The 27,963-nt window shown below is 52.9% G+C and overlaps 1 protein-coding gene across 1 annotated transcript; it reads right to left on the reverse strand.

Moving 5' to 3' along the window:
• Positions 1–428: 428 nt before the first annotated feature.
• On the reverse strand, positions 429–27,918 carry QPCTL (glutaminyl-peptide cyclotransferase like). Its single transcript, XM_040405231.1, has 7 exons — positions 27,704–27,918; positions 26,408–26,548; positions 25,312–25,599; positions 20,688–20,843; positions 1,113–1,212; positions 921–1,037; positions 429–844 (listed from the first exon to the last, which is right to left on the reverse strand). The coding sequence occupies exons 1-7, from the start codon at positions 27,890–27,892 to the stop codon at positions 699–701; spliced, it is 1,137 nt and encodes a 378-aa protein (XP_040261165.1). The 5' UTR covers positions 27,893–27,918; the 3' UTR covers positions 429–698.
• Between the last annotated feature and the right edge of the window lie 45 nt (positions 27,919–27,963).

Consider the following 27,963-nt stretch of genomic DNA (forward strand, 5'->3'; position numbering starts at 1 on the left):
GCACTCACTATTCTGCTGGTGCAGTCACTGTGTACATACATTACTTATCCTGTACTGACAATTAAAAAAAAATGGAGAATAGGCCATTTTGTCCCTTTTTTCCATTACGCCATTCATCGTATTGGAAAAATATTTTAATAGTTCTGGTGTTTTTTGACGCAATGATTCCCATGATGTTTATATTACCCCGAGACTCCTGGACACAACATCCACCAGAACGGGCACAGATCCCGGGTCTAGATATGCGCGGCGCTATAGACGTACCCAGAGAGACTGGAACTGCAGCAAAAGGGGCTCCACAAAGTGCTGAGGTTCAGGGGGTGAATACTTCTGCACATACACTGCTGCTGCCAGGTGGGGGGTGGGCTGGAGGCGGCGGGGTGTACCCAGGGGTCAGCCCTCAGTAAATACACACGGGGGCGCAGGGCGGTTGTAGAATGTGTTCTTTTTTCAGTTACCCCTCATATAACAGTCATGTGACCCCGGCTCAGCGCGATAATGAACATACAGTATACACGTGACGCGCGGCGCTCCAGGCCCTGCATCCGGAGGTGCCGACACTACACCGAACACCGAACCAGCAGAGCATCCTGGGAGATTCCAGCTCCGAAGCTGCAGAATTAACACCCCTGAGATTTCCGTCTCCGTTCTTAGATCAGGGCTCGCCTTCAGCAGGCGTCCGGCGCGATCTGTCCACATCACAGTGCGAGGGTCTCGGCCAGGAAGGTGACAAAGATCCGGCATAAGTTGGTGACAGTCGGCCGATGAAGATTCTCCTCGGTGTCGTCATGAGTGTGCCAGACGGCTGGGAATGGTGTTGAGATGACGTGGAGCACGGGGACGCCTGCGTGAGAGGAGAGATGCAATGAGTGGGGGAAGGGAGCAACCCGGAGCACGGACAACAGAGGAGAAGCTCAGACCTCGCCGCAGGAACGGAATGTGATCGTCCTCCACGGCGCCGAAGTACAGGTCTGTCCTGAAGTAGGGACTGTCCACTCGATGAGCGTCCAGGAGGCCGAGGTCATGGAGCCGCTTCTCTGGGATCAGAAGAGAGGAGAAAGCATGAGACAGAACAAAGATACAGCCCAAACCACACCGCTCCCCGCACTCACCGATACTGACGAGCCGCAGGAAGTGGCCCCGAGTCTCCGAGAAGTGGCTGAGGATCAGCGGCTCCGGAGCCCCCAGAAGATCCAGAAGAACAAAGAGGTCCTGGAGTGGAGGCAAAGACATCATCTACCCGACCCGGCTGTAGGGGATGGGGCTCCCACCCAACCCGACCCCCTGCTGTAGGGGATGGGGCTCCCACAACCTTGCTGACTGTTTCCCATACAACAGATGTTTAATTCAGAAAGCTGTAAAAATGCTGAATACCAGCAAAAATAATCTAGGACAGCGCCAAAAGTGGTACGACCACCAAGGAGGATATTCACGGCCATCGCACAGGAGTGTGTAAACGGATCTATGCATTACCAGCCACGGTCACTCCCCCGAGGGGTCAGGTCAATAGGAAAACACGTATGTGATCCTGTCAGACATGCGCAGAGATGTCATCAGATCCTATGGAGGAGTGTAGTGAGCGTGCTCTGTGGTGAAAAGACAGGGGACGGGGCTGAGCTGTCATCACATCCTATGGGGGGAGTGTAGTGAGCGTGCTCTGTGGTGAAAAGACAGGGGACGGGGCTGAGAAGTCATCACATCCTATGGGGGGAGTGTAGTGAGCGTGCTCTGTGGTGAAAAGACAGGGGGAAGGGCTGAGAGGTCATCAGATCCTATGGGGGGGGGGGGGGGGGTGTAGTGAGCGTGCTCTGTGGTGAAAAGACAGGGGGAGGAGCTGAGAGGTCATCACATCCTATGGGGGGGGGGGGTGTAGTGAGCGTGCTCTGTGGTGAAAAGACAGGGGGAGGAGCTGAGAGGTCATCACATCCTATGGGGGGGGGGGGGTGTAGTGAGCGTGCTCTGTGGTGAAAAGACAGGGGGAGGAGCTGAGAGGTCATCACATCCTATTGGGGGGGGGGGGTGTAGTGAGCGTGCTCTGTGGTGAAAAGACAGGGGGCGGGGCTGAGCCGTCATCAGATCCTATGGTGGAGTGTAGTGAGCGTGCTCTGTGGTGAAAAGACAGGGGGAGGGGCTGAGCCGTCATCAGATCCTATAGAGGAGTGTAGTGAGCGTGCTCTGTGGTGAAAAGACAGGGGGTGGGGCTGAGCCATCATCAGATCCTATGGAGGAGTGTAGTGAGCGTGCTCTGTGGTGAAAAGACAGGGGGAAGGGCTGAGCTGTCATCAGATCCTATAGAGGAGTGTAGTGAGCGTGCTCTGTGGTGAAAAGACAGGGGACGGGGCTGAGCCGTCATCAGATCCTATGGGGGGAGTGTAGTGAGCGTGCTCTGTGGTGAAAAGACAGGGGACGGGGCTGAGCCGTCATCAGATCCTATGGGGGGAGTGTAGTGAGCGTGCTCTGTGGTGAAAAGACAGGGGACGGGGCTGAGCCGTCATCAGATCCTATGGAGGAGTGTAGTGAGCGTGCTCTGTGGTGAAAAGACAGGGGACGGGGCTGAGCCGTCATCAGATCCTATAGAGGAGTGTAGTGAGCGTGCTCTGTGGTGAAAAGACAGGGGACGGGGCTGAGCCGTCATCAGATCCTATAGAGGAGTGTAGTGAGCGTGCTCTGTGGTGAAAAGACAGGGGACGGGGCTGAGCCGTCATCAGATCCTATAGAGGAGTGTAGTGAGCGTGCTCTGTGGTGAAAAGACAGGGGACGGGGCTGAGCCGTCATCAGATCCTATAGAGGAGTGTAGTGAGCGTGCTCTGTGGTGAAAAGACAGGGGGAAGGGCTGAGAGGTCAGCAGATCCTATAGAGGAGTGTAGTGAGCGTGCTCTGTGGTGAAAAGACAGGGGGAAGGGCTGAGAGGTCAGCAGATCCTATGGAGGAGTGTAGTGAGCGTGCTCTGTGGTGAAAAGACAGGGGGCGGGGCTGAGCCGTCATCAGATCCTATAGAGGAGTGTAGTGAGCGTGCTCTGTGGTGAAAAGACAGGGGGCAGGGCTGAGAGGTCATCACATCCTATAGAGGAGTGTAGTGAGCGTGCTCTGTGGTGAAAAGACAGGGGGAGGGGCTGAGCCGTCATCAGATCCTATGGAGGAGTGTAGTGAGCGTGCTCTGTGGTGAAAAGACAGGGGGCGGGGCTGAGAGGTCATCAGATCCTATAGAGGAGTGTAGTGGGCGTGCTCTGTGGTGAAAAGACAGGGGACGGGCTGAGCCGTCATCAGATCCTATAGAGGAGTGTAGTGAGCGTGCTCTGTGGTGAAAAGACAGGGGGAGGGGCTGAGCCGTCATCAGATCCTATGGAGGAGTGTAGTGAGCGTGCTCTGTGGTGAAAAGACAGGGGGAGGGGCTGAGCCGTCATCAGATCCTATGGAGGAGTGTAGTGAGCGTGCTCTGTGGTGAAAAGACAGGGGACGGGGCTGAGCCGTCATCAGATCCTATGGAGGAGTGTAGTGAGCGTGCTCTGTGGTGAAAAGACAGGGGGAGGGGCTGAGCCGTCATCAGATCCTATGGAGGAGTGTAGTGAGCGTGCTCTGTGGTGAAAAGACAGGGGACGGGGCTGAGCTATCATCAGATCCTATAGAGGAGTGTAGTGAGCGTGCTCTGTGGTGAAAAGACAGGGGGAAGGGCTGAGAGGTCATCACATCCTATGGAGGAGTGTAGTGAGCGTGCTCTGTGGTGAAAAGACAGGGGACGGGGCTGAGCCGTCATCAGATCCTATGGAGGAGTGTAGTGAGCGTGCTCTGTGGTGAAAAGACGTGGGGCGGGGCTGAGAGGTCATCACATCCTACGGAGGAGTGTAGTGAGCGTGCTCTGTGGTGAAAAGACAGGGGGAGGGGCTGAGCCATCATCACATCCTATGGGGGGGGGGGTGTAGTGAGCGTGCTCTGTGGTGAAAAGACAGGGGACGGGGCTGAGCCGTCATCAGATCCTATGGAGGAGTGTAGTGAGCGTGCTCTGTGGTGAAAAGACAGGGGGCGGGGCTGAGCCGTCATCAGATCCTATAGAGGAGTGTAGTGAGCGTGCTCTGTGGTGAAAAGACAGGGGACGGGGCTGAGCCGTCATCAGATCCTATGGAGGAGTGTAGTGAGCGTGCTCTGTGGTGAAAAGACAGGGGACGGGGCTGAGCCGTCATCAGATCCTATAGAGGAGTGTAGTGAGCGTGCTCTGTGGTGAAAAGACAGGGGACGGGGCTGAGCCGTCATCAGATCCTATGGGGGGAGTGTAGTGAGCGTGCTCTGTGGTGAAAAGACAGGGGACGGGGCTGAGCCGTCATCAGATCCTATGGGGGGAGTGTAGTGAGCGTGCTTTGTGGTGAAAAGACAGGGGACGGGGCTGAGAGGTCATCAGATCCTATGGTGGAGTGTAGTGAGCGTGCTCTGTGGTGAAAAGACAGGGGGCGGGGCTGAGAGGTCATCACATCCTATGGGGGAGTGTAGTGAGCGTGCTCTGTGGTGAAAAGACAGGGGACGGGGCTGAGAGGTCATCACATCCTATAGAGGAGTGTAGTGAGCGTGCTCTGTGGTGAAAAGACAGGGGGAGGGGCTGAGCCGTCATCAGATCCTATAGAGGAGTGTAGTGAGCGTGCTCTGTGGTGAAAAGACAGGGGACGGGGCTGAGAGGTCATCAGATCCTATGGGGGAGTGTAGTGAGCGTGCTCTGTGGTGAAAAGACAGGGGACGGGGCTGAGAGGTCATCACATCCTATGGGGGGGGGTGTAGTGAGCGTGCTCTGTGGTGAAAAGACAGGGGGAGGGGCTGAGCCATCATCACATCCTATGGGGGGGGGGGGTGTAGTGAGCGTGCTCTGTGGTGAAAAGACAGGGGACGGGGCTGAGCCGTCATCAGATCCTATGGAGGAGTGTAGTGAGCGTGCTCTGTGGTGAAAAGACAGGGGACGGGGCTGAGCAGTCATCAGATCCTATGGTGGAGTGTAGTGAGCGTGCTCTGTGGTGAAAAGACAGGGGAAGGGCTGAGAGGTCATCAGATCCTATAGAGGAGTGTAGTGAGCGTGAAAAGACAGGGGGAGGGGCTGAGCCATCATCACATCCTATGGGGGGGGGGGGGTAGTGAGCGTACTCTGTGGTGAAAAGACAGGGGGAGGGGCTGAGCCGTCATCAGATCCTATGGTGGAGTGTAGTGAGCGTGCTCTGTGGTGAAAAGACAGGGGGAAGGGCTGAGAGGTCATCAGATCCTATAGAGGAGTGTAGTGAGCGTGAAAAGACAGGGGGAGGGGCTGAGCCATCATCACATCCTATGGGGGGGGGGGGTGTAGTGAGCGTACTCTGTGGTGAAAAGACAGGGGACGGGGCTGAGCCGTCATCAGATCCTATGGAGGAGTGTAGTGAGCGTGAAAAGACAGGGGGAGGGGCTGAGCCATCATCACATCCTATGGGGGGGGGGGGGTGTAGTGAGCGTGCTCTGTGGTGAAAAGACAGGGGGAAGGGCTGAGCCGTCATCACATCCTATGGGGGGGGGGGGGGGTAGTGAGCGTGCTCTGTGGTGAAAAGACAGGGGGAAGGGCTGAGCCGTCATCACAGAGCACGCTCTCACCCTAGGAGGTCACCATCCCTCTCCCTTAGCTTTGAGGCCTAGACTCCGGTCTATTTCCTTCTGTGTGTTATCTGGTGTTTTCCCCTCCCCATTACCCGTGACAGAGGCCTAGTTGAGAGCGCCGCGAGCTCGGACAGAAAGAACAGCTCACCAATAGAGAAGGCGGAGAGGAATCTCCCTGAGGGGTTCGAAGGGGAACAGTTGCAGAGTGTCCAGAACTTAAGCGAGGTCCCAAAGAGGGGTAGGCTGACAGTAGGGGGCACCAGATGTGCAACTCCCTGGGTAGATGTACGTACTGCCAAGATGTAAGCCAAGGAGCATTGAGGGAAATGGAAAGGGACAATAACTGGCCTCGGAGTTACCTTAGGGCAGACCCCAGATCTAGGCCTTCCTGGAAAAAGGCGCGAATGTGAGAAATGGAAAAACTAAAAGGATGAAGGCAGTTACCCACCCATAAAAGACAGACCTCCATGCGTGATAGCATATCTTGGAGGAAGTCTGCTTTCCACCAGTGGTCAGATTCCAAACCATTAAACAAAGTGTGTCTGAATGTGGGTGGAAGAACGGATCTTGGGAGAGATCATCTTTCCTGGAGGGAAGTGGCCATGCGACGTCTGCTAGCAGAGCCACCAGGTCAGTGTGCCATGACCGTCTAGACCAATAAAAATCAGAAACGAGGACGATTGCTGGGCCTCCCCTGCTGTAATCTTATTGAGGACCCTAGAGAGCGGGGGGGGGGGGGGGGGGGGGGTTCCAGATCGGGCAATGAAGTTTGGCACCGTGTTTTTCAACCTGGATGCCATTGGCCCGACGTCCAGTGTCCCCCAGTTGTTGCAGACTTTGTTGAAAATGTCAGGGACAATTCTCTGGGGTCCACACGTTCCCCACTGAGGAGGTCCGCTATCCAGTTGTCCACCCTTGGGATGCGGACTGCTGACAGAGCTGGAAGTGCCTCCTTTGCCCACTTGAAGATCTTTGGCGTCTCTTCTGTTGAGACACGGCTGAGAGTTCCTCTTTGGTGATTTAGGTAGGCCACCACCCTGCTGGACTGAATCCAGACTGGGCGGGCTACCAACATCCGAGTGCATAGTCAGAGCTAGAAGAATCGCCCGGAGCGCCAACAATAAACCATTACTGGTGACAACAAGACAGTACCACCACTCCGTCTGGTGCGGGGAGCGATGCAATTACTCAATCTGCTAAGAGAGGCTATGTCAATACCACCCCAGCATCCACTGGCAGCGCCAGTGCCCAATCTGTGATGGGACAATGGGGTAGACAAGTGCCAGAGAAACGAGCAGGTTATGTCAGCTAAGGAAATCCAGAAGCCGTCCCATCACGCAGGAGATCAGTGCCATCAGGAGTAAATGGACTTATCGGCAACCGTATCAAGAGCCAAGACAAACCGGTGGGAGCCACAGCCGCCATTGCTAGCAGAACATGGACAAAAGCTCCACCTGCAGAAGAAGCAAATGTAGGGTCCAACACCTAGGACCAGCGGAAGGGTGAGCGGCCACCGCACGCAACGTCAGCGCAGAGCCTCTCAAGGAGCAGAGGGCAATATGCGCGAAACTACCTATCCAGTACCGAGTGGCAATGCGACCTGTGAGAAGGAAGAACGTGGTCCCAGTCACCAGAGAGAGACAGGGACCGAGAAGGGGGTCACACAGTAGTATCCAGGGTATCTAGAGCCAGCACAAACCTGCCCCCGAGAAGGGGTCACACAGTAGTATCCAGGGCATCTAGGAGCCAGCACAAACCTGCCCCCGAGAAGGGGTCACACAGTAGTATCCAGGGTACCTAGAGCCAGCACAAACCTGCCCCCGAGAAGGGGTCACACAGCAGTATCCAGGGTACCTAGAGCCAGCACAAACCTGCCCCCGAGAAGGGGTTACACAGCAGTATCCAGGGTATCTAGAGCCAGCACAAACCTGCCCCCGAGAAGGGGTCACACAGTAGTATCCAGGGTACCTAGAGCCAGCACAAACCTGCCCCCGAGAAGGGGTCACACAGTAGTATCCAGGGTACCTAGAGCCAGCACAAACCTGCCCCCGAGAAGGGGTCACACAGCAGTATCCAGGGTACCTAGAGCCAGCACAAACCTGCCCCCGAGAAGGGGTCACACAGTAGTATCCAGGGTACCTAGAGCCAGCACAAACCTGCCCCCGAGAAGGGGTCACACAGTAGTATCCAGGGTACCTAGAGCCAGCACAAACCTGCCCCCGAGAAGGGGTCACACAGCAGTATCCAGGGTACCTAGAGCCAGCACAAACCTGCCCCCGAGAAGGGGTCACACAGCAGTATCCAGGGTATCTCGAGCCAGCACAAACCTGCCCCCGAGAAGGGGTCACACAGCAGTATCCAGGGTATCTCGAGCCAGCACAAACCTGCCCCCGAGAAGGGGTCACACAGCAGTATCCAGGGTATCTAGAGCCAGCACAAATACTGCCCCCGAGAAGGGGTCACACAGTAGTAGCCTAGTAGTAGGGACTACCCAACGAAGGGACTAGTGCGATAGTAGTCACAGTATCACTGGTAGTGCCCACATGCCACCTGTTAAAGGGGGAGGGCAATAGTAGGTACTGTCTCTTGCAAATTTTCCACCTGTGGAAAGGGGGGTATCGCGACAAAGACGTAGTGGGGGAGGAGTCGCAGTAGACAATGGTAGTGTAATTACTCCACCCGGAGAGGGGGTAACGCAATAAGATGTAACATTTCCAGTGGTAGCGCAAGTAATCCCCTTGTTGGAGGAAGGGTAATACCGGATGTAGAGTATCCCTAGAAACACAATTACTCCAAGATGGACAGAAACCAGTGGTAGTGCAAAGGCTTCCCTATGGAAGGGGGGGTAACATGACAAGATATATGGTATCCTAAGGTAGAGTAACTACTCCCCCTGTGGAAGGGGGGTAAAGTGACAGGACCAGGGCTGCAACTATTACTCGATGAATTCGAGTAACTCGACAAAGAAAAATCCTCTATGCTAATTTTTGGCATTGAGGATTAGATTGTGCCACGTGACCACGGAGCGTCAGTGAAGCGCTTGCTATTACTCAGGCTCTGTGGTCTCCCGCCGACACCGCGCTGCACTGGATCCTGACGTACACACATCATCAGGACATAGTGCATGTAAGCTCGTACTATGACCTGACCAGACCGCGAAGAGGAGGCAAGCAGAGCAGCGCCCCTACAGGTATTTAACTGGCGCTGAGAACTGATGGCTAGGAGCGGGAGATAGTGGCACTGGGGGAGTAGCTGTGGCGGCACAGAGGGGAGCTGACGGCACAGGGGGGAGCTGATGAGTTTTCTGTTTTTTTATTTAACCCCTTAAGGACCTAGGACGTACCGGTACGCCCTATTTCCCGAGTCCTTAAGGACCTAGGACGTACCGGTACGCCCTATTTCCCGAGTCCTTAAGGACCGAGGACGTACCGGTACGTCCTGACTTAAAATCGGAACTCCGGCGCCGCAGGGGTTAATCGGAACGGGATTTCGGCTGAAATCATTCAGCCGGCATCCCGTAACAATGCAGGGGGGGGTCATTTGACCCCCCCGTATCGGCGATCGCAGAAAACCGCAGGTCAATTCAGACCTGCGGTTTTCTGCGTCTCCGGTCCATTCGGGTGTCCTGTGACCCGATGAACCGGAAAAAGACTGCGATCGGTGGCGTAATTATACACCACCTATCGCAGTCCGAGGATTTGGAGAGGCGGTGCTGGCCCTGGTGCTGAATGCCGCTGTCCAGGGTGCTGATTGGTGCAGGGGAGAGAGGCGCGAGATTCAAACTTCCTGCGCTCCTCTCTCCCCTCCTCTTCCTGTCCAGCACCCTGACCGTGCAGCACCGTCCAGAACGAGCTCCTGTGTCCCCCTAATCGGCATCCATCACCCTCCTGCACCCATCGCCACCCAGGTAGGTTAGGGTCAGTGAGGGAGAGGCACCGTTAGGCAGGGAAAGAAGGGAAAAGTAAGTTAGAAAAAAAAAAAAAAAAAGTACTTTTATTCCAAACTTCCAAACTTCCATCTAACCCTAACCCAGACCCCTCCTGCCACTTGCCCCCCCACCCACCCCCCACCAGCCACTTTCCCCCCCCCCCACCTGCCTCCCCCCCCCCCACCTACCCCCCACCAGCACCCCCCACCCCCCACTCACCACCACTTTTTTTTTTCTGCGTGCGCTGACTGGCCGGCACTTTTTTGCGTCCGTCCAGTGTTAGCGCATCGCCCGCCCCACCACCCCACCGACCGCTGATCAGCGTTGTACCGCTGATCAGCAAGTTTTAACTTTTTTTTTTTCTAACACTTGCCCATTTTTTTGCCTGGACTTTTTAGTACGCGAACACCCGTTGCCCCCACACACACGCACATATAATAAAGTTTGCCACACACGCACACCTACACGCACACACACCCATGGCCCACCGGATGTTCTCGGCCGAGGAGGCATACGCCCAGATTGCCTCCGACTCTGAGAGCCCCAGTGAGGATGAGGATGACCCCACATTCCTTTTGTCATCCGCATCCTCCTCATCATCATCTGATGACGATGAGCCACCAAGGCGGCGGAGACGCCGCCAGGCGGAGCCAGGGGCCCCACATGCTAGGGATCCTGTGGCCCACCCTAGTACGAGCCGCCCTGGGGTTCGTACTGGTTTCCCGGCCCACCAAATAAGTCCACCGGAGCCCCCTGCCGATGAACTTAGCTGGTGTCCCCCAGTGGACTTTGAGCCTGAGATTCCGGATTTTGCTGGCAATCCTGGAATCCAGATTCCCACAGTGGGGTTTACTGAAATAGACTATTTTAGTTTTTTTTTCAGTAACTCACTGGTGAATTTGATGGTGGAGCAGACGAATCTGTACGCCCAACAGTTCGTCGCTCAAAACCCAGGCTCAGTTTTGGCTAGACCCGGTGGCTGGACGCCGGTCAGTGCAGCCGAAATGAGGACATTTTGGGGCCTCGTGCTGCATATGGGTCTAGTCCAAAAACCCAGTGTCAGGCAATACTGGAGTGGGGACATACTCTACCAGACCCCACTGTACAGTATGGTCATGATACGTCACCGGTTTGAGGCCATCCGGAAATGTCTGCATTATTCCGATAATGCAGCATGTCCCCCCCGAAGTGATCCTGCCTATGACCGGCTGTATAAGATACGGCCGGTCATCGATCACTTTGGGGCCACATTTCAGCAGGCCTACGTACCTGGAAGGGAGGTCGCGGTTGATGAGTCTCTCGTTGCGTTCAAGGGGAGACTCAGTTTCCGCCAATACATTCCCACAAAGCGGGCGAGGTATGGCGTGAAGCTATACAAAATTTGTGAGAGTGCCTCAGGGTACACTTACAAATTTCGTGTGTACGAGGGGCGAGATTCCCGTATTGAACCCCCAGAATGTCCCCCCACTCTGGGTGTTAGCGGGAAACTCGTGTGGGACCTTATGTACCCACTGCTGGATAATGGTTACCACTTGTACGTGGATAACTTTTATACCAGCATTCCCTTGTTCAGGTCCCTTGCCGCCAGATCCACGTTCGCTTGTGGGACCGTGCGGAAAAATCAACGCGGCCTCCCTGCCTACCCCCTCCAGGTACCTATCCCCAGGGGTGAGACCCGTGCCCTTACCAGTGGAAACCTGTTGCTGGTCAGGTATAAGGACAAGAGGGATGTCCTTATGCTGTCCACAATCCACGGTAACGGCACCACCCCTGTCCCTGTGCGAGGTACCGCGGCAACGGTCCTCAAGCCCGATTGTATCGTCGACTACAATCGGTATATGGGAGGAGTTGATCTCTCTGATCAAGTCCTCACGCCATATAACGCCATGCGCAAAACCCGGGCATGGTACAAAAAAGTTGCGGTCTACTTGGTACAGGTTGCCATGTACAACTCTTTTGTACTATCCCGAAGCGCTGGCAGCACAGGGACATTCCTCCAGTTCTATGAGGCAGTCCTCAAAGACCTGATCTTTTCGGACCGGGAAAGAGCAGGCCGGAGTACCTCGGGAATTGGAGGCGCCCGGATCGTCCCTGGCCAACACTTTCCAGGTGTGGTCCCCCATACTGGAAAGAAGGGACGAACCCAAAAAAAGTGCAGAGTGTGTCACAAGAGGGGGATACGGAAGGACACCACCACTCAATGTGACACTTGCCCCGATCATCCGGGCCTCTGCATTATCAATTGCTTCAGGGAGTATCACACTTCCATGGAGTACTAAATTTTTATAATCCTCAACAGTCCACTAGAGAACATAAAACACTATGGCTCTCAGACTTTGGAGACACGGAAACAATTTTTCTTTCCCCAAAAAATATTAGTTTTAGAGCAGGCATCCTCAAACTGCGGCCCTCCAGATGTTGTAAAACTATAACTCCCAGCATGCCCAGACAACCTACAGCCATCAGCAGGGCATGGTGGGAATTGTAGTTTTACAATATCTGGAGGGCCGCAGTTTTAGGATGCCTGCTTAGTGTCTCCAAAGTCTGAGAGCCATACATATTGGGCATCGTCGCGTGCGTAAAAGTCGTCGCTATAAAAATAACTTTTGACCAACGCCTCGGATGAACGGTGTTAAAAATATAAAATAAAAACTGTGCCAAAACACCAATTTTTGGGCAAAATTTCAATTTGAATCCATTTTGCCGGTAATAAAGCAAGGGTTAACAGCCAAACAAAACTAAATATTTATTGCCCCGATTCTGTAGTTTGCAGAAACACCCCATATGTGGTCGTAAATGGCTATATAGCCGCACGGCAGGGCATAGAACGAAGGGAACTCCATATGGTTTCTGGAAGGCAGATTTTGATGGACAGTTTTTTTTTTGACACCATGTCCCATTAGAAGCCCCCCCTGATGTAGCCTAGACTAGAAACTCCAAAAAGTGACCCCATCTAAGAAACTACACCCCTCAAGGTATTCAAAGTTACTTTACAAACTATGTTAACCCTTTAGGTGTTCCACAAAACCAAATAGTGAATGTAGAAACAATTTTAGAATTACATTTTTTTGTTACATTGCCTCAAAAAAGACTAATATAGAGCAACCAAAAATCAAATTTACCCCAAAAATAGTCCCAAAACAACAACCACCTTATCCCGTAGTTTCCTAGATGGGGTCACTTTTATGGAGTTTCTACTCTAGGGGTGCATCAGGGGGCTTGAAAGGGTACATGGTGTCAATAAACCAGTCCAGCAAAATCTGCCTTCCAAAAATGACGTTCCCCTTCTTCTATGTCCTGCCGTTTAGCCAAATAGTATTTTACGACCACATATGGGGTGTTTTTGCAAACTACAGAATCAGGGCAACCCATTTTGAGTGTTGTTTGGCAGTTAACCCTTGTTTTACTCCTGGAAAAAATTGATTATATTGGAAAATTTTCCAAAAAATAGAAATTTCAAAATTGTTTCTCCATCTGCCATTAACTCTTGTGGAACACCTAAAGGGTTAACAAAGTTTGTAAACCCAGTTTTGAATACCTTGAGGGGTGTACTTTCTTAGATGGAGTCACTTTTTTGAAATTTCTATTCTAGGGGTGCAACAGGGGGCTTCAAATGGGACATGGTATAAACAAAACCAGTCCTGCCAAATCTGCCTTCCAAAACCCATATGGTGTTCCCCTCCTTCTATGTGCTACCGTTCGGCCAAACAGTAGTTTACGACCACATATGGGGTGTTTTTGCAAACTACAGAATCAGGGCAACCCATTTTGAGTGTTGTTTGGCAGTTAACCCTTGTTTTACTCCTGGAAAAAATTGATTATATTGGAAAATTTTCCAAAAAATAGAAATTTCAAAATTGTTTCTCCATCTGCCATTAACTCTTGTGGAACACCTAAAGGGTTAACAAAGTTTGTAAACCCAGTTTTGAATACCTTGAGGGGTGTACTTTCTTAGATGGAGTCACTTTTTTGAAATTTCTATTCTAGGGGTGCAACAGGGGGCTTCAAATGGGACATGGTATAAACAAAACCAGTCCTACCAAATCTGCCTTCCAAAACCCATATGGTGTTCCCCTCCTTCTATGTGCTACCGTTCGGCCAAACAGTAGTTTACGACCACATATGGGGTGTTTTTGCAAACTACAGAATCAGGGCAACCCATTTTGAGTGTTGTTTGGCAGTTAACCCTTGTTTTACTCCTGGAAAAAATTGATTATATTGGAAAATTTTCCAAAAAATAGAAATTTCAAAATTGTTTCTCCATCTGCCATTAACTCTTGTGGAACACATAAAGGGTTAACAAAGTTTGTAAACCCAGTTTTGAATACCTTGAGGGGTGTACTTTCTTAGATGGAGTCACTTTTTTGAAATTTCTATTCTAGGGGTGCAACAGGGGGCTTCAAATGGGACATGGTATAAACAAAACCAGTCCTGCCAAATCTGCCTTCCAAAACCCATATGGTGTTCCCCTCCTTCTATGTGCTACCATTCGGCCAAACAGTAGTTTACGACCACATATGGGGTGTTTTTGCAAACTACAGAATCAGGGCAACCCATTTTGAGTGTTGTTTGGCAGTTAACCCTTGTTTTACTCCTGGAAAAAATTGATTATATTGGAAAATTTTCAAAAAAATAGAAATTTCAAAATTGTTTCTCCATCTGCCATTAACTCTTGTGGAACACCTAAAGGGTTAACAAAGTTTGTAAACCCAGTTTTGAATACCTTGAGGGGTGTACTTTCTTAGATGGAGTCACTTTTTTGAAATTTCTATTCTAGGGGTGCAACAGGGGGCTTCAAATGGACATGGTATAAACAAAACCAGTCCTGCCAAATCTGCCTTCCAAAACCCATATGGTGTTCCCCTCCTTCTATGTGCTACCGTTCGGCCAAACAGTAGTTTACGACCACATATGGGGTGTTTTTGCAAACTACAGAATCAGGGCAACCCATTTTGAGTGTTGTTTGGCAGTTAACCCTTGTTTTACTCCTGGAAAAAATTGATTATATTGGAAAATTTTCCAAAAAATAGAAATTTCAAAATTGTTTCTCCATCTGCCATTAACTCTTGTGGAACACCTAAAGGGTTAACAAAGTTTGTAAACCCAGTTTTGAATACCTTGAGGGGTGTACTTTCTTAGATGGAGTCACTTTTTTGAAATTTCTATTCTAGGGGTGCAACAGGGGGCTTCAAATGGGACATGGTATAAACAAAACCAGTCCTACCAAATCTGCCTTCCAAAACCCATATGGTGTTCCCCTCCTTCTATGTGCTACCGTTCGGCCAAACAGTAGTTTACGACCACATATGGGGTGTTTTTTGCAAACTACAGAATCAGGGCAACCCATTTTGAGTGTTGTTTGGCAGTTAACCCTTGTTTTACTCCTGGAAAAAATTGATTATATTGGAAAATTTTCCAAAAAATAGAAATTTCAAAATTGTTTCTCCATCTGCCATTAACTCTTGTGGAACACCTAAAGGGTTAACAAAGTTTGTAAACCCAGTTTTGAATACCTTGAGGGGTGTACTTTCTTAGATGGAGTCACTTTTTTGAAATTTCTATTCTAGGGGTGCAACAGGGGGCTTCAAATGGGACATGGTATAAACAAAACCAGTCCTGCCAAATCTGCCTTCCAAAACCCATATGGTGTTCCCCTCCTTCTATGTGCTACCGTTCGGCCAAACAGTAGTTTACGACCACATATGGGGTGTTTTTGCAAACTACAGAATCAGGGCAACCCATTTTGAGTGTTGTTTGGCAGTTAACCCTTGTTTTACTCCTGGAAAAAATTGATTATATTGGAAAATTTTCCAAAAAATAGAAATTTCAAAATTGTTTCTCCATCTGCCATTAACTCTTGTGGAACACCTAAAGGGTTAACAAAGTTTGAAAAAAACAGTTTTGAATACCTTGAGGGGTGTAGTTTCTAGAATGGGGTCATTTTTGGGAGGTTTCTATTATCTAAGCCTCACAATATGACTTCAAACCTGAACTGGTCCATAAAAAGTGGGATTTTGAAGATTTCTGAAAATTTCAAAATTTGCTTCTAAACTTCTAAGCCTTGTAACATCCCCAAAAAATAAAATATCATTCCCAAAACAATTCAAGCATGAAGTAGACATATGGGGAATGTAAAGTCATCACAATTTTTGGGGGTATTACTATGTATTACAGAGGTAGAGAAACTGAAATTTGAAATTTGCTAATTTTTCAAAATTTACGGTAAAAATTGTATTTTTTTATGCAAAAAAATTAACTTTTTTGACCCAATTTTAGCAGTGTCATGAAGTACAATATGTGACGAAAAAACAATCTCAGAACGGCCTGGGTAAGTCAAAGCGTTTTAAAGTTATGAGCACTTAAAGTGACACTGGTCAGATTTGCAAAAAATGGCCTGGTCCTTAAGGTGAAAATGAGCCTGGTCCTTAAGGTGAAAATGAGCCCGGTCCTTAAGGGGTTAAAGAAAAACGTTCTTTTAATTATTTTGATATTAGAATACTTGATTACTATAATAATAGATAGCTGCAGCCCTAAACAGGACGTCTGTACCCAGCAGTAGGGAAAGTACTCCGCCTATAGAAGGAGGGTAAAGCGACAGGACGTCCGTACCCTGCAGTAGGGCAAGTACTCCGCCTATAGAAGGAGAGTAAAGCGACAGGACGAAACCAACCTCGCCACGGTGTTTTGGAGGGGCCTGGTTGCCAGCCTCTTGCCTCAAGATTATGGCCCATGTACTAACTTTGAAGGAGAAGACAGACCGGCCGCACAGCTTAAATCTGTGGAACTGTTTTGGGCAGGAAAGCCATGCTTGCGGTCGGCCAAATGTGACTTCCATGGAATTCGGGAACCCCTGCTCGGATCTGGGTGATTTCTGGATATGTTGTTCACCCAGAACAGAGCTATCCATGGATGTATACATTATGGGGATATGTGGGGTTTTGAGGTGTGTGACAGAACCATCTGTTTTTGGAATTGTATTGTATGTTATGTGAGGGGACCCAGATAGCTAATTTAAACATATTGTATTCGTGTAGTCTGAATGCCATTCACCTAATGATATGCCCTCAGACTTGAGCTATCTGGGGATATGTTAAATGTCTGTGTTTGCTGTGAGGGTGTGACATTGTGTGTTTGGGTGGTGATTCCTGTCCTGTTGTTCCCACATGTGTATTGGCGATTTCCCTTTGTCCTGAGAGATAATTGATTACTCCTCGGGTGTCTCCAGGGCAGAGAGGAGGAAACCATGATGCATTGTGTTGTGTCTGTGTATCCTGAGTTGCTGCATATCTGTCCTGTGTCACAGTCTTCCTTCTGGTCCCCTAGGGGCGTGTCCACCAGATGGGGACCTGCATAAATACAGGCGGGTAGCCCTCAATAAAGAGTTCCTGTTTTTACCCTTCATCATGTTGAGGCTGGTGTTTGGGTAACTGATCGACCCTGGGGATTGCTATACTCCCCTGGCTATAACTACTAGCTCTTGTAAGAGCTGTTCCTGCTCTCTGGTTTTAGCAGAGGTTCACCCACTGGAGCCTGGAGCCTTGTCATAGGTCCAGGGTGGGTAGGAGACGGTGAGACCTCAACCAAGCTTCGGCGGTTCGTGGGGTCTGCAGCGCTTACGGTGTCAAGTGGAGTGCTTGGAGTCCTCGGCAAGTGCTAGGAGCACCTATCGACGGAGGTACCCGGTCGGGGCGCTAGGAGATCCGTTACATTGGTGGCAAGCAGTGGGATGGCGTCCTAGTGTGAGGAGAAGCAGCTCGGAGACACCGTTCGTGGAGTATATTGAGGGCAACGCTAGTATCAGTACAGCGCCCCTGGCTACAGCAATATGGATGCCGTTGGTTCCTGCACAGCATTCCATGAGGAAGATCACCCGGATTACAGGGATGCCGAGCGGAAAGGCGTATGGCACCAGGCCCTGGAGGACGTGCAGCGTCGGAGGGGTGAGAGTCTTCCCAATGAGGAGCAGAGATTACGAATGCGATTGGTGCTGCGACTACCTCTACTGGGAGAGCAACCATTGATGGAGTGGGTGTCAGAGCTTGAGACACTGGTATGGCAGGAACCCTGGCTGGATGATGCTTACCAAGCACTATGGTGGGACACAGTACGACAGTCTCCATGGATGGAGGAGTACGCCAAGCCCGAAGGTGAGGAATATAATTGCCCTGGTTTATTGTGGGAGTCTTTTGAAGACATTGACTTTGGAAGCACAGAAGAGTCTAGATTTTGGGACATTACTGACTACAGGTGGGACTTGCACAATTGGCCTACAACTAGTGGGGTGAGGGCAGATCTGACCTTTCTGGTCCAAAGGGAGTGGGAGCAAGATTATCAACAGTTGTTTCGCTCCATTCAAGTCCAGTGCAAGATACGAGACAGTTGGATACCAGGCCCAGACCTGCAGCCCTACCCCTGGCAAGTCACAGCTGAGGTATCCCCTACTTCCTCACCAACTGTGGAGGTAGGGGACTTCATAGACTGGTACTGGGAGGAACCCACTGGAGCCTGGAGCCTTGTTATAGGTCCAGGGTGGGTAGGAGACGGTGAGACCTCAACCAAGCTTCGGCGATTCGTGGGGTCTGCAGTGCATACGGTGTCAAGTGGAGTGCTTGGAGTCCTCGGAAAGCACTAGGAGCACCTATCGACGGAGGTACCCGGTCGGGGTGCTAGGAGATCCGTTACAGTACCGTACCCTGCAGTAGGGCAAGTACTCCGCCTATAGAAGGAGGGTAAAGTGACAGGACGTACCGTACCCAACAGTAGGGCAAGTACTCCGCCTATAGAAGGAGAGTAAAGTGACAGGACGTACCGTACCCAACAGTAGGGCAAGTACTCCGCCTATAGAAGGAGAGTAAAGTGACAGGACGTACCGTACCCAACAGTAGGGCAAGTACTCCGCCTATAGAAGGAGGGTAAAGTGACAGGACGTACCGTACCCAACAGTAGGGCAAGTACTCCGCCTATAGAAGGAGAGTAAAGCGACAGGACGTCCGTACCCTGCAGTAGGGCAAGTACTCCGCCTATAGAAGGGGGTAAGGCGACAGAACGCATGGCATCTGGTGCAGAACGGGGGCCCGTCGATGGGCGAAGCGCAAGTGCTTCCCGCAAATCCTCCACACGATGCCAGTATGGCCCTTGCTGGCAGTACCTGGCACTCATGACGGGGCGGTGGTCGGCATGGAGTCTGTCCGGACCAGAACCGGATGGCTCCAAGGATAATCATCTATTTATTTGACCCCTACGCCCCAGCCTCAAAGTTGAGAGGGGGGGGAAGGGTTAAACATGTGGTGGTCCGGCCGCAGACTGAGGAGTGGGGGCAGGGCTCATCCCCCAAAAAGCCAGGAAGGAGAGGTAGTAGGTTGCAAAGCCTGGGCCTGGTGCAGGAGCGGGCCGACCGGAATGCGATGGTTGGGTTCTCAAGCGGGGACAGGCCTAGGAGGCGCCAAAACACTAGGGCGATCACCTCCGCCACGGCCTCCAGCAACGCTGACCGGAAGTGAGGGGTCGCGGGTGTGACGACCAGAGGCTGCGGCCAGTGCGGGGGAAGCGGAGGCCCGTGTGAAGCAAATGTAGAGCGCATCCCTTCCGGTCTCATCTCTGGGCTTGCTGGGGCCAGTGGTGCGTCAGCGGGCTGGCAGGTAAAGGAAGGAGGGGGCGGCTTTGTGCTCGCAGACTTACCGATCCCCGTCCCATCAGTGTGCAGACAGGAGATGTATGGCGGTCACACAGCGTGCAGCAGACAGGAGATGTATGGCGGTCACACAGCGTGCAGCAGACAGGAGATGTATGGCGGTCACACAGCGTGCAGCAGACAGGAGATGTATGGCGGTCACACAGCGTGCAGCAGACAGGAGATGTATGGCGGTCACACAGCGTGCAGCAGACAGGAGATGTATGGCGGTCACACAGCGTGCAGCAGACAGGAGATGTATGGCGGTCACACAGCGTGCAGCAGACAGGAGATGTATGGCGGTCACACAGCGTGCAGCAGACAGGAGATGTATGGCGGTCACACAGCGTGCAGCAGACAGGAGATGTATGGCGGTCACACAGCGTGCAGCAGACAGGAGATGTATGGCGGTCACACAGCGTGCAGCAGACAGGAGATGTATGGCGGTCACACAGCGTGCAGCAGACAGGAGATGTATGGCGGTCACACAGCGTGCAGCAGACAGGAGATGTATGGCGGTCACACAGCGTGCAGCAGACAGGAGATGTATGGCGGTCACACAGCGTGCAGCAGACAGGAGATGTATGGCGGTCACACAGCGTGCAGCAGACAGGAGATGTATGGCGGTCACACAGCGTGCAGCAGACAGGAGATGTATGGCGGTCACACAGCGTGCAGCAGACAGGAGATGTATGGCGGTCACACAGCGTGCAGCAGACAGGAGATGTATGGCGGTCACACAGCGTGCAGCAGACAGGAGATGTATGGCGGTCACACAGCGTACAGCAGACAGGAGATGTATGGCGGTCACACAGCGTGCAGCAGACAGGAGATGTATGGCGGTCACACAGCGTGCAGCAGACAGGAGATGTATAATGGTCACACAGTGTGCAGACAGGAGATGTATGGCGGTCACACAGTGTGCAGACAGGAGATGTATGGCGGTCACACAGTGTGCAGACAGGAGATGTATAATGGTCACACAGTGTGCAGACAGGAGATGTATGGCGGTCACACAGTGTGCAGACAGGAGATGTATGGCGGTCACACAGTGTGCAGACAGGAGATGTATGGCGGTCACACAGTGTGCAGACAGGAGATGTATGGCGGTCACACAGCGTGCAGCAGACAGGAGATGTATGGCGGTCACACAGCGTGCAGACAGGAGATGTATGGCGGTCACACAGTGTGCAGACAGGAGATGTATGGCGGTCACACAGTGTGCAGACAGGAGATGTATGGCGGTCACACAGTGTGCAGACAGGAGATGTATGGCGGTCACACAGTGTGCAGACAGGAGATGTATAATGGTCACACAGTGTGCAGACAGGAGATGTATGGCGGTCACACAGCGTGCAGCAGACAGGAGATGTATAATGGTCACACAGCGTGCAGACAGGTCTCTATGACACCGCTCAGTGGAGGTTTCTGACAACCTGCGAGGACTCTATGCTTTCTGTATGTGGAGGCTGCATGCAGCCAGACTCTCACCATAGCATCCAGCTTGGTTCCAGATCCTCCTGGTGCAGGCTCACTGTGCAGGCGCTGCGCTAAGTGCCGGGCACCGTACAGGGAATCAGTCTCCGTCCAATCACCGAATGCCTCCTCACCGTCCAGGAAAAAGAGCTGCAGCGTCAGCGGGGAACCCTGGAGAAACGGGGGAAACTGTGAGCGGAGTCTGTATATACAGGAGGCCGGTGTATATAGGAGGCTACATATACAGGAGGCCGGGGTATATAGAAGGCTACATATACAGGAGGCCGGGGTATATAGGAGGCTACATATACAGGAGGCCGGTGTATATAGGAGGCTACATATATACGGCATACAGGAGGCCGGTGTATATAGGAGGCTACATATACAGGAGGCCGGGGTATATAGGAAGCTACATATACAGGAGGCCGGGGTATATAGAAGGCTACATATACAGCAGGCCGGTGTATATAGGAGGCTACATATACAGGAGGTCGGGGTATATAGGAGGCTACATATACAGGAGGCCGGGGTATATAGGAGGCTACATATACAGGAGGCCGGGGTATATAGGAGGCTAAATATACGCATACAGGAGGCCGGGGTATATAGGAGGCTACATATTCAGGAGGCCGGTGTATATAGGAGGCTAAATATACGCATACAGGAGGCCGGTGTATATAGGAGGCTACATATATACGGCATACAGGAGGCCGGTGTATAAAGGGGGCTACATATACGGCATACAGGAGTCCGGGTATATAGGAGGCTACATATACGGCATACAGGAGGCTGGGGTATATAGGAGGCTACATATACAGGAGGCCGGTGTATATATGAGGCTACAAGTACAGGAGGCTACATATACGGCATACAGGAGGGCGGGGTATATAGGAGGCTACATATACGGCATACAGGAGGGCGGGGTATATAGGAGGCTACATATACGGCATACAGGAGGGCGGGGTATATAGAAGGCTACATATACGGCATACAGGAGGCCGGGGTATATAGGAGGCTACATATACGGCATACAGGAGGCCGGTGTATATAGGAGGCTACATATACGGCATACAGGAGGCCGGTGTATATAGGAGGCTACATATACGGCATACAGGAGGCCGGTGTATATAGGAGGCTACATATACGGCATACAGGAGGCCGGTGTATATAGGAGGCTACATATACGGCATACAGGAGGCCGGGGTATATAGGAGGCTACATATACGGCATACAGGAGGCCGGGGTATATAGGAGGCTACATATACGGCATACAGGAGGCCTGGGTATATAGGAGGCTACATATACGGCATACAGGAGGCCGGGGTATATAGGAGGCTACATATACGGCATACAGGAGGCCGGTGTATATAGGAGGCTACATATACGGCATACAGGAGGCCGGGGTATATAGGAGGCTACATATACGGCATACAGGAGGCCGGTGTATATAGGAGGATACATATACGGCATACAGGAGGCCGGTGTATATAGGAGGCTACATATACGGCAAACAGGAAGCCGGTGTATATAGGAGGCTACATATACGGAATACAGGAGGCCGGGGTATATAGGAGGCTACATATACAGCATACAGGAGGCCGGGGTATATAGGAGGCGACATATACGGCATACAGGAGGCCGGTGTATATAGGAGGCTACATATACGGCATACAGGAGGCCGGTGTATATAGGAGGCTACATATACGGCATACAGGAGGCCGGTGTATATAGAAAGCTACATATACGGCATACAGGAGGCCGGGGTATATAGGAGGCTACATATACGGCATACAGGAGGCCGGGGTATATAGGAGGCTACATATACGGCATACAGGAGGCCGGTGTATATAGGAAGCTACATATACGGCATACAGGAGGCCGGGGTATATAGGAGGCTACATATACAGGAGGCCGGTGTATATAGGAGGCTACATATACGGCATACAGGAGGCCGGTGTATATAGGAGGCTACATATACGGCATACAGGAGGCCGGTGTATCTAGGAGGCTACATATACGGCATACAGGAGGCCGGGGTATATAGGAGGCTACATATACGGCATACAGGAGGCCGGGGTATATAGGAGGCTACATATACGGCATACAGGAGGCCGGGGTATATAGGAGGCTACATATACTGCATACAGGAGGCCGGGGTATATAGGAGGCTACATATACGGAATACAGGAGGCCGGGGTATATAGGAGGCTACATATACAGCATACAGGAGGCCGGGGTATATAGGAGGCGACATATACAGCATACAGGAGGCCGATGTATATAGGAGGCTACATATACGGCATACAGGAGGCCGGTGTATATAGGAGGCTACATTTACGGCATACAGGAGGCCGGTGTATATAGGAGGCTACATATACAGCATACAGGAGGCCGGTGTATATAGGAGGCCACATATACGGAATACAGGAGGCCGGGGTATATAGGAGGCTACATATACGGCATACAGGAGGCCGGGGTATATAGGAGGCGACATATACAGCAAACAGGAGGCCGGTGTATATAGGAGGCTACATATACGGCATACAGGAGGCCGGTGTATATAGGAGGCTACATATACGGCATACAGGAGGCCGGTGTATATAGGAGGCTACATATACGGAATACAGGAGGCCGGTGTATATAGGAGGCTACATATACGGCATACAGGAGGCCGGTGTATATAGGAGGCTACATATACGGCATACAGGAGGCCGGTGTATATAGGAGGCTACATATACGGCATACAGGAGGCCGGTGTATCTAGGAGGCTACATATACGGCATACAGGAGGCCGGGGTATATAGGAGGCTACATATACGGCATACAGGAGGCCGGGGTATATAGGAGGCTACATATACGGCATACAGGAGGCCGGGGTATATAGGAGGCTACATATACGGCATACAGGAGGCCGGGGTATATAGGAGGCTACATATACGGAATACAGGAGGCCGGGGTATATAGGAGGCTACATATACAGCATACAGGAGGCCGGGGTATATAGGAGGCGACATATACAGCATACAGGAGGCCGATGTATATAGGAGGCTACATATACGGCATACAGGAGGCCGGTGTATATAGGAGGCTACATTTACGGCATACAGGAGGCCGGTGTATATAGGAGGCTACATATACGGCATACAGGAGGCCGGTGTATATAGGAGGCTACATATACAGCATACAGGAGGCCGGTGTATATAGGAGGCCACATATACGGAATACAGGAGGCCGGGGTATATAGGAGGCTACATATACGGCATACAGGAGGCCGGGGTATATAGGAGGCGACATATACAGCAAACAGGAGGCCGGTGTATATAGGAGGCTACATATACGGCATACAGGAGGCCGGTGTATATAGGAGGCTACATATACGGCATACAGGAGGCCGGTGTATATAGGAGGCTACATATACGGAATACAGGAGGCCGGTGTATATAGGAGGCTACATATACGGCATACAGGAGGCCGGTGTATATAGGAGGCTACATATACGGAATACAGGAGGCCGGTGTATATAGGAGGCCACATATACGGAATACAGGAGGCCGGTGTATATAGGAGGCTACATATACGGCATACAGGAGGCCGGTGTATATAGGAGGCTACATATACGGCATACAGGAGGCCGGTGTATATAGGAGGCTACATATACAGGAGGCCGGTGAATATAGAAGGTTACATATACAGGAGGCCGGTGTATATAGGGGGCTACATATATACGGCATACAGGAGGCCGGTGTATATAGGAGGCTACATATACAGGAGGCCGGGGTATATAGGAGGCTACATATACGGCATACAGGAAGCCGGTGTATATAGGAGGCTACATATACGGCATACAGGAAGCCGGTGTATATAGGAGGCTACATATACGGCATACAGGAGGCCGGTGTATATAGGAGGCTACATATACGGCATACAGGAGGCCGGTGTATATAGGAGGCTACATATACGGAATACAGGAGGCCGGTGTATATAGGAGGCTACATATACGGCATACAGGAGGCCGGTGTATATAGGAGGCTACATATACGGAATACAGGAGGCCGGTGTATATAGGAGGCCACATATACGGAATACAGGAGGCCGGTGTATATAGGAGGCTACATATACGGCATACAGGAGGCCGGTGTATATAGGAGGCTACATATACGGCATACAGGAGGCCGGTGTATATAGGAGGCTACATATACAGGAGGCCGGTGAATATAGAAGGTTACATATACAGGAGGCCGGTGTATATAGGAGGCTACATATATACGGCATACAGGAGGCCGGTGTATATAGGAGGCTACATATACAGGAGGCCGGGGTATATAGGAGGCTACATATACGGCATACAGGAAGCCGGTGTATATAGGAGGCTACATATACGGCATACAGGAAGCCGGTGTATATAGGAGGCTACATATACGGCATACAGGAGGCCGGTGTATATAGGAGGCTACATATACGGCATACAGGAGGCCGGTGTATATAGGAGGCTACATATACAGGATACATACAGACTTCCACGGCTCTGCCATCAGACAGCTGTATTCATCCAGCAACCAATCAGGATCGGTGCTCCCGTCTTCTGCTGAGCTCTGATTGGTTGACACCTCTGGAGGATGATGACGGACGCCGCGCTCACCTTGTCCTTTAGTCGTCGCAGTCGGGCGTCCAGTGCAGTCACCGCCTCCAGGATCAGGGAGCAGGGCACGGCAGAGTCAGTGGCCCCGACAAACGGACGCCCCCTCCCGTCCACAGGAAACCACTTGGAGTCCAGGTGACAGGCACACACCAGGCGGCGCCGGGCCCCGGGGTCCAGGGTGGCCACAACACTTCCAAAAGGCAGGGAGCCCCGCGGGGTGAGCGCATCGAACAGGTCAAATTCTACCGTCCACTGGGCAGTCAGCGAGCGCAGGTGACCGGAGATGAGCTGCGGATGAGAGAGCAGGAAGGTAGTCACCGACCAGAGACCACGCCCCCCAGACAACCAGAGAGCAGGAAGGTAGTCACCGACCAGAGACCACGCCCCCCAGACAACCAGAGAGCAGTAGGGTAGTCACCGACCAGAGAGACCACGCTTCCCAGACAACCAGAGAGCAGGAAGGTAGTCACCGACCAGAGAGACCACGCCCCCCAGACAACCAGAGAGCAGGAAGGTAGTCACCGACCAGAGAGACCACGCCCCCCAGACAACCAGAGAGCAGGAAGGTAGTCACCGACCAGAGAGACCACGCCCCCCAGACAACCAGAGAGCAGGAAGGTAGTCACCGACCAGAGACCACGCCCCCCAGACAACCAGAGAGCAGTAGGGTAGTCACCGACCAGAGAGACCACGCCCCCCAGACAACCAGAGAGCAGGAAGGTAGTCACCGACCAGAGAGACCACGCCCCCCAGACAACCAGAGAGCAGGAAGGTAGTCACCGACCAGAGAGACCACGCCCCCCAGACAACCAGAGAGCAGGAAGGTAGTCACCGACCAGAGAGACCACGCCCCCCAGACAACCAGAGAGCAGGAAGGTAGTCACCGACCAGAGAGACCACGCCCCCCAGACAACCAGAGAGCAGGAAGGTAGTCACCGACCAGAGAGACCACGCCCCCCAGACAACCAGAGAGCAGGAAGGTAGTCACCGACCAGAGACCACGCCCCCCAGACAACCAGAGAGCAGGAAGGTAGTCACCGACCAGAGACCACACCCCCACACATCCGTCACCCTAGCGCTAAGCGGCAGCTCTCACCTCTCTCACCAGGCGGTTTCCGGGGGTCCCGGGAGAACGCTCAACCAGAATCGGCCGTAAGAATGATGACCACATGCGATCCACGCTGACCGCCGACATCAGATCCCTCAGCCGGGCGGAGGACAGAGGCCTGGGGCGAACCTGAGGAACAGCAAGAGTTACTCTACACCCGTCGCCTCCCCCGCACCCCCCATGTGACCCGTCACCTCCTCCGCCGCACCCCCCATGTGACCCGTCACCTCCTCCGCCGTACCCGCATGTGACTCGTCACCTCCGCCGCACCCCCCATGTGACCCGTCACTTCCCCCATGTGACCCGTCACCTCCGCCGCAGCCCCCCCATGTGACCTGTCACCTCTCTCGCACTCTCCAAGTTGTCACCCCCCCTCTGCACCCCCATGTGAGCCGTCACCTCCTCCGCCGCACCCCATGTGACCCGTCGCCGCCTCCTCCGCCGCACCCCCCTTGTGACCCGTCGCCTCCTCCCCCGCACCCCCCATGTGAACCGTCATCTCCCCCGCAGCCCCCCCATGTGACCTGTCACCTCTCTCGCACCCTCCAAGTTGTCACCCCCCCTCTGCACCCCCATGTGACCCGTCACCTCCTCCGCACCCCCCATGTGACCCGTCACCTCCTCCGCAGCACCCCCCATGTGACCCGTCACCTCCTCCGCAGCACCCCCCATGTGACCCGTCACCTCCGCAGCACCCCCCATGTGACCCGTCACCTCCTCCGCACCCCCCATGTGACCCGTCACCTCCTCCTCCGCACCCCCCATGTGACCCGTCACCTCCTCCTCCGCACCCCCCATGTGACCCGTCACCTCTTCCGCCGCACCCCCATGTGACCCGTCACCTCCTCCGCACCCCCCATGTGACCCGTCACCTCCTCCGCACCCCCCATGTGACCCGTCACCTCCTCCGCACCCCCCATGTGACCCGTCACCTCCTCCGCACCCCCCATGTGACCCGTCACCTCCTCCGCACCCCCCATGTGACCCGTCACCTCCTCCGCACCCCCCATGTGACCCGTCACCTCCTCCGCACCCCCCATGTGACCCGTCGCCACCTCCGCCGCACCCCCCATGTGACCTCTCACCTCCCCCGCACCCCCATGTGACCCGTCACCTCTTCCGCACCCCCCATGTGACCCGTCACCTCCTCCGCCGCAGCCCCCATGTGACCTCTCATACACTCTGTGACCTCTCACCCCCTGTGCACCCCCCATGTGACCCCTAACCCCCATGTGACCCCTCACCCCGCAGGGCACACCGGCTGCGCAGCCGCACTTCCCGCACCTGTTGCCCTCCTCTGACGGGCTCCTCATCCCGCGTCTCATTCTCGCCCCACTGCTCCCACAGTAGTATGCCGGCTCCCAGCAGCACCCCGAGCCCGAGCATCAGCAGGGAGCGGTGCTTCGCGCTCCAAGCTCGGCTGGAGGAGCCCCCGGGGCTCCGGTGCATGCGGGCGGCGCGGCGGGGACACATGGAAGAAGAGCATGACTAGTGAGACTTCAGCCAATCAGAGGGCGGCGGCTTCTCACACAGCCAATCAGCAG

The sequence above is a fragment of the Bufo bufo genome, chromosome 8, assembly GCF_905171765.1.
Source record: "Bufo bufo chromosome 8, aBufBuf1.1, whole genome shotgun sequence".
Lineage (NCBI taxonomy): Eukaryota > Metazoa > Chordata > Amphibia > Anura > Bufonidae > Bufo > Bufo bufo.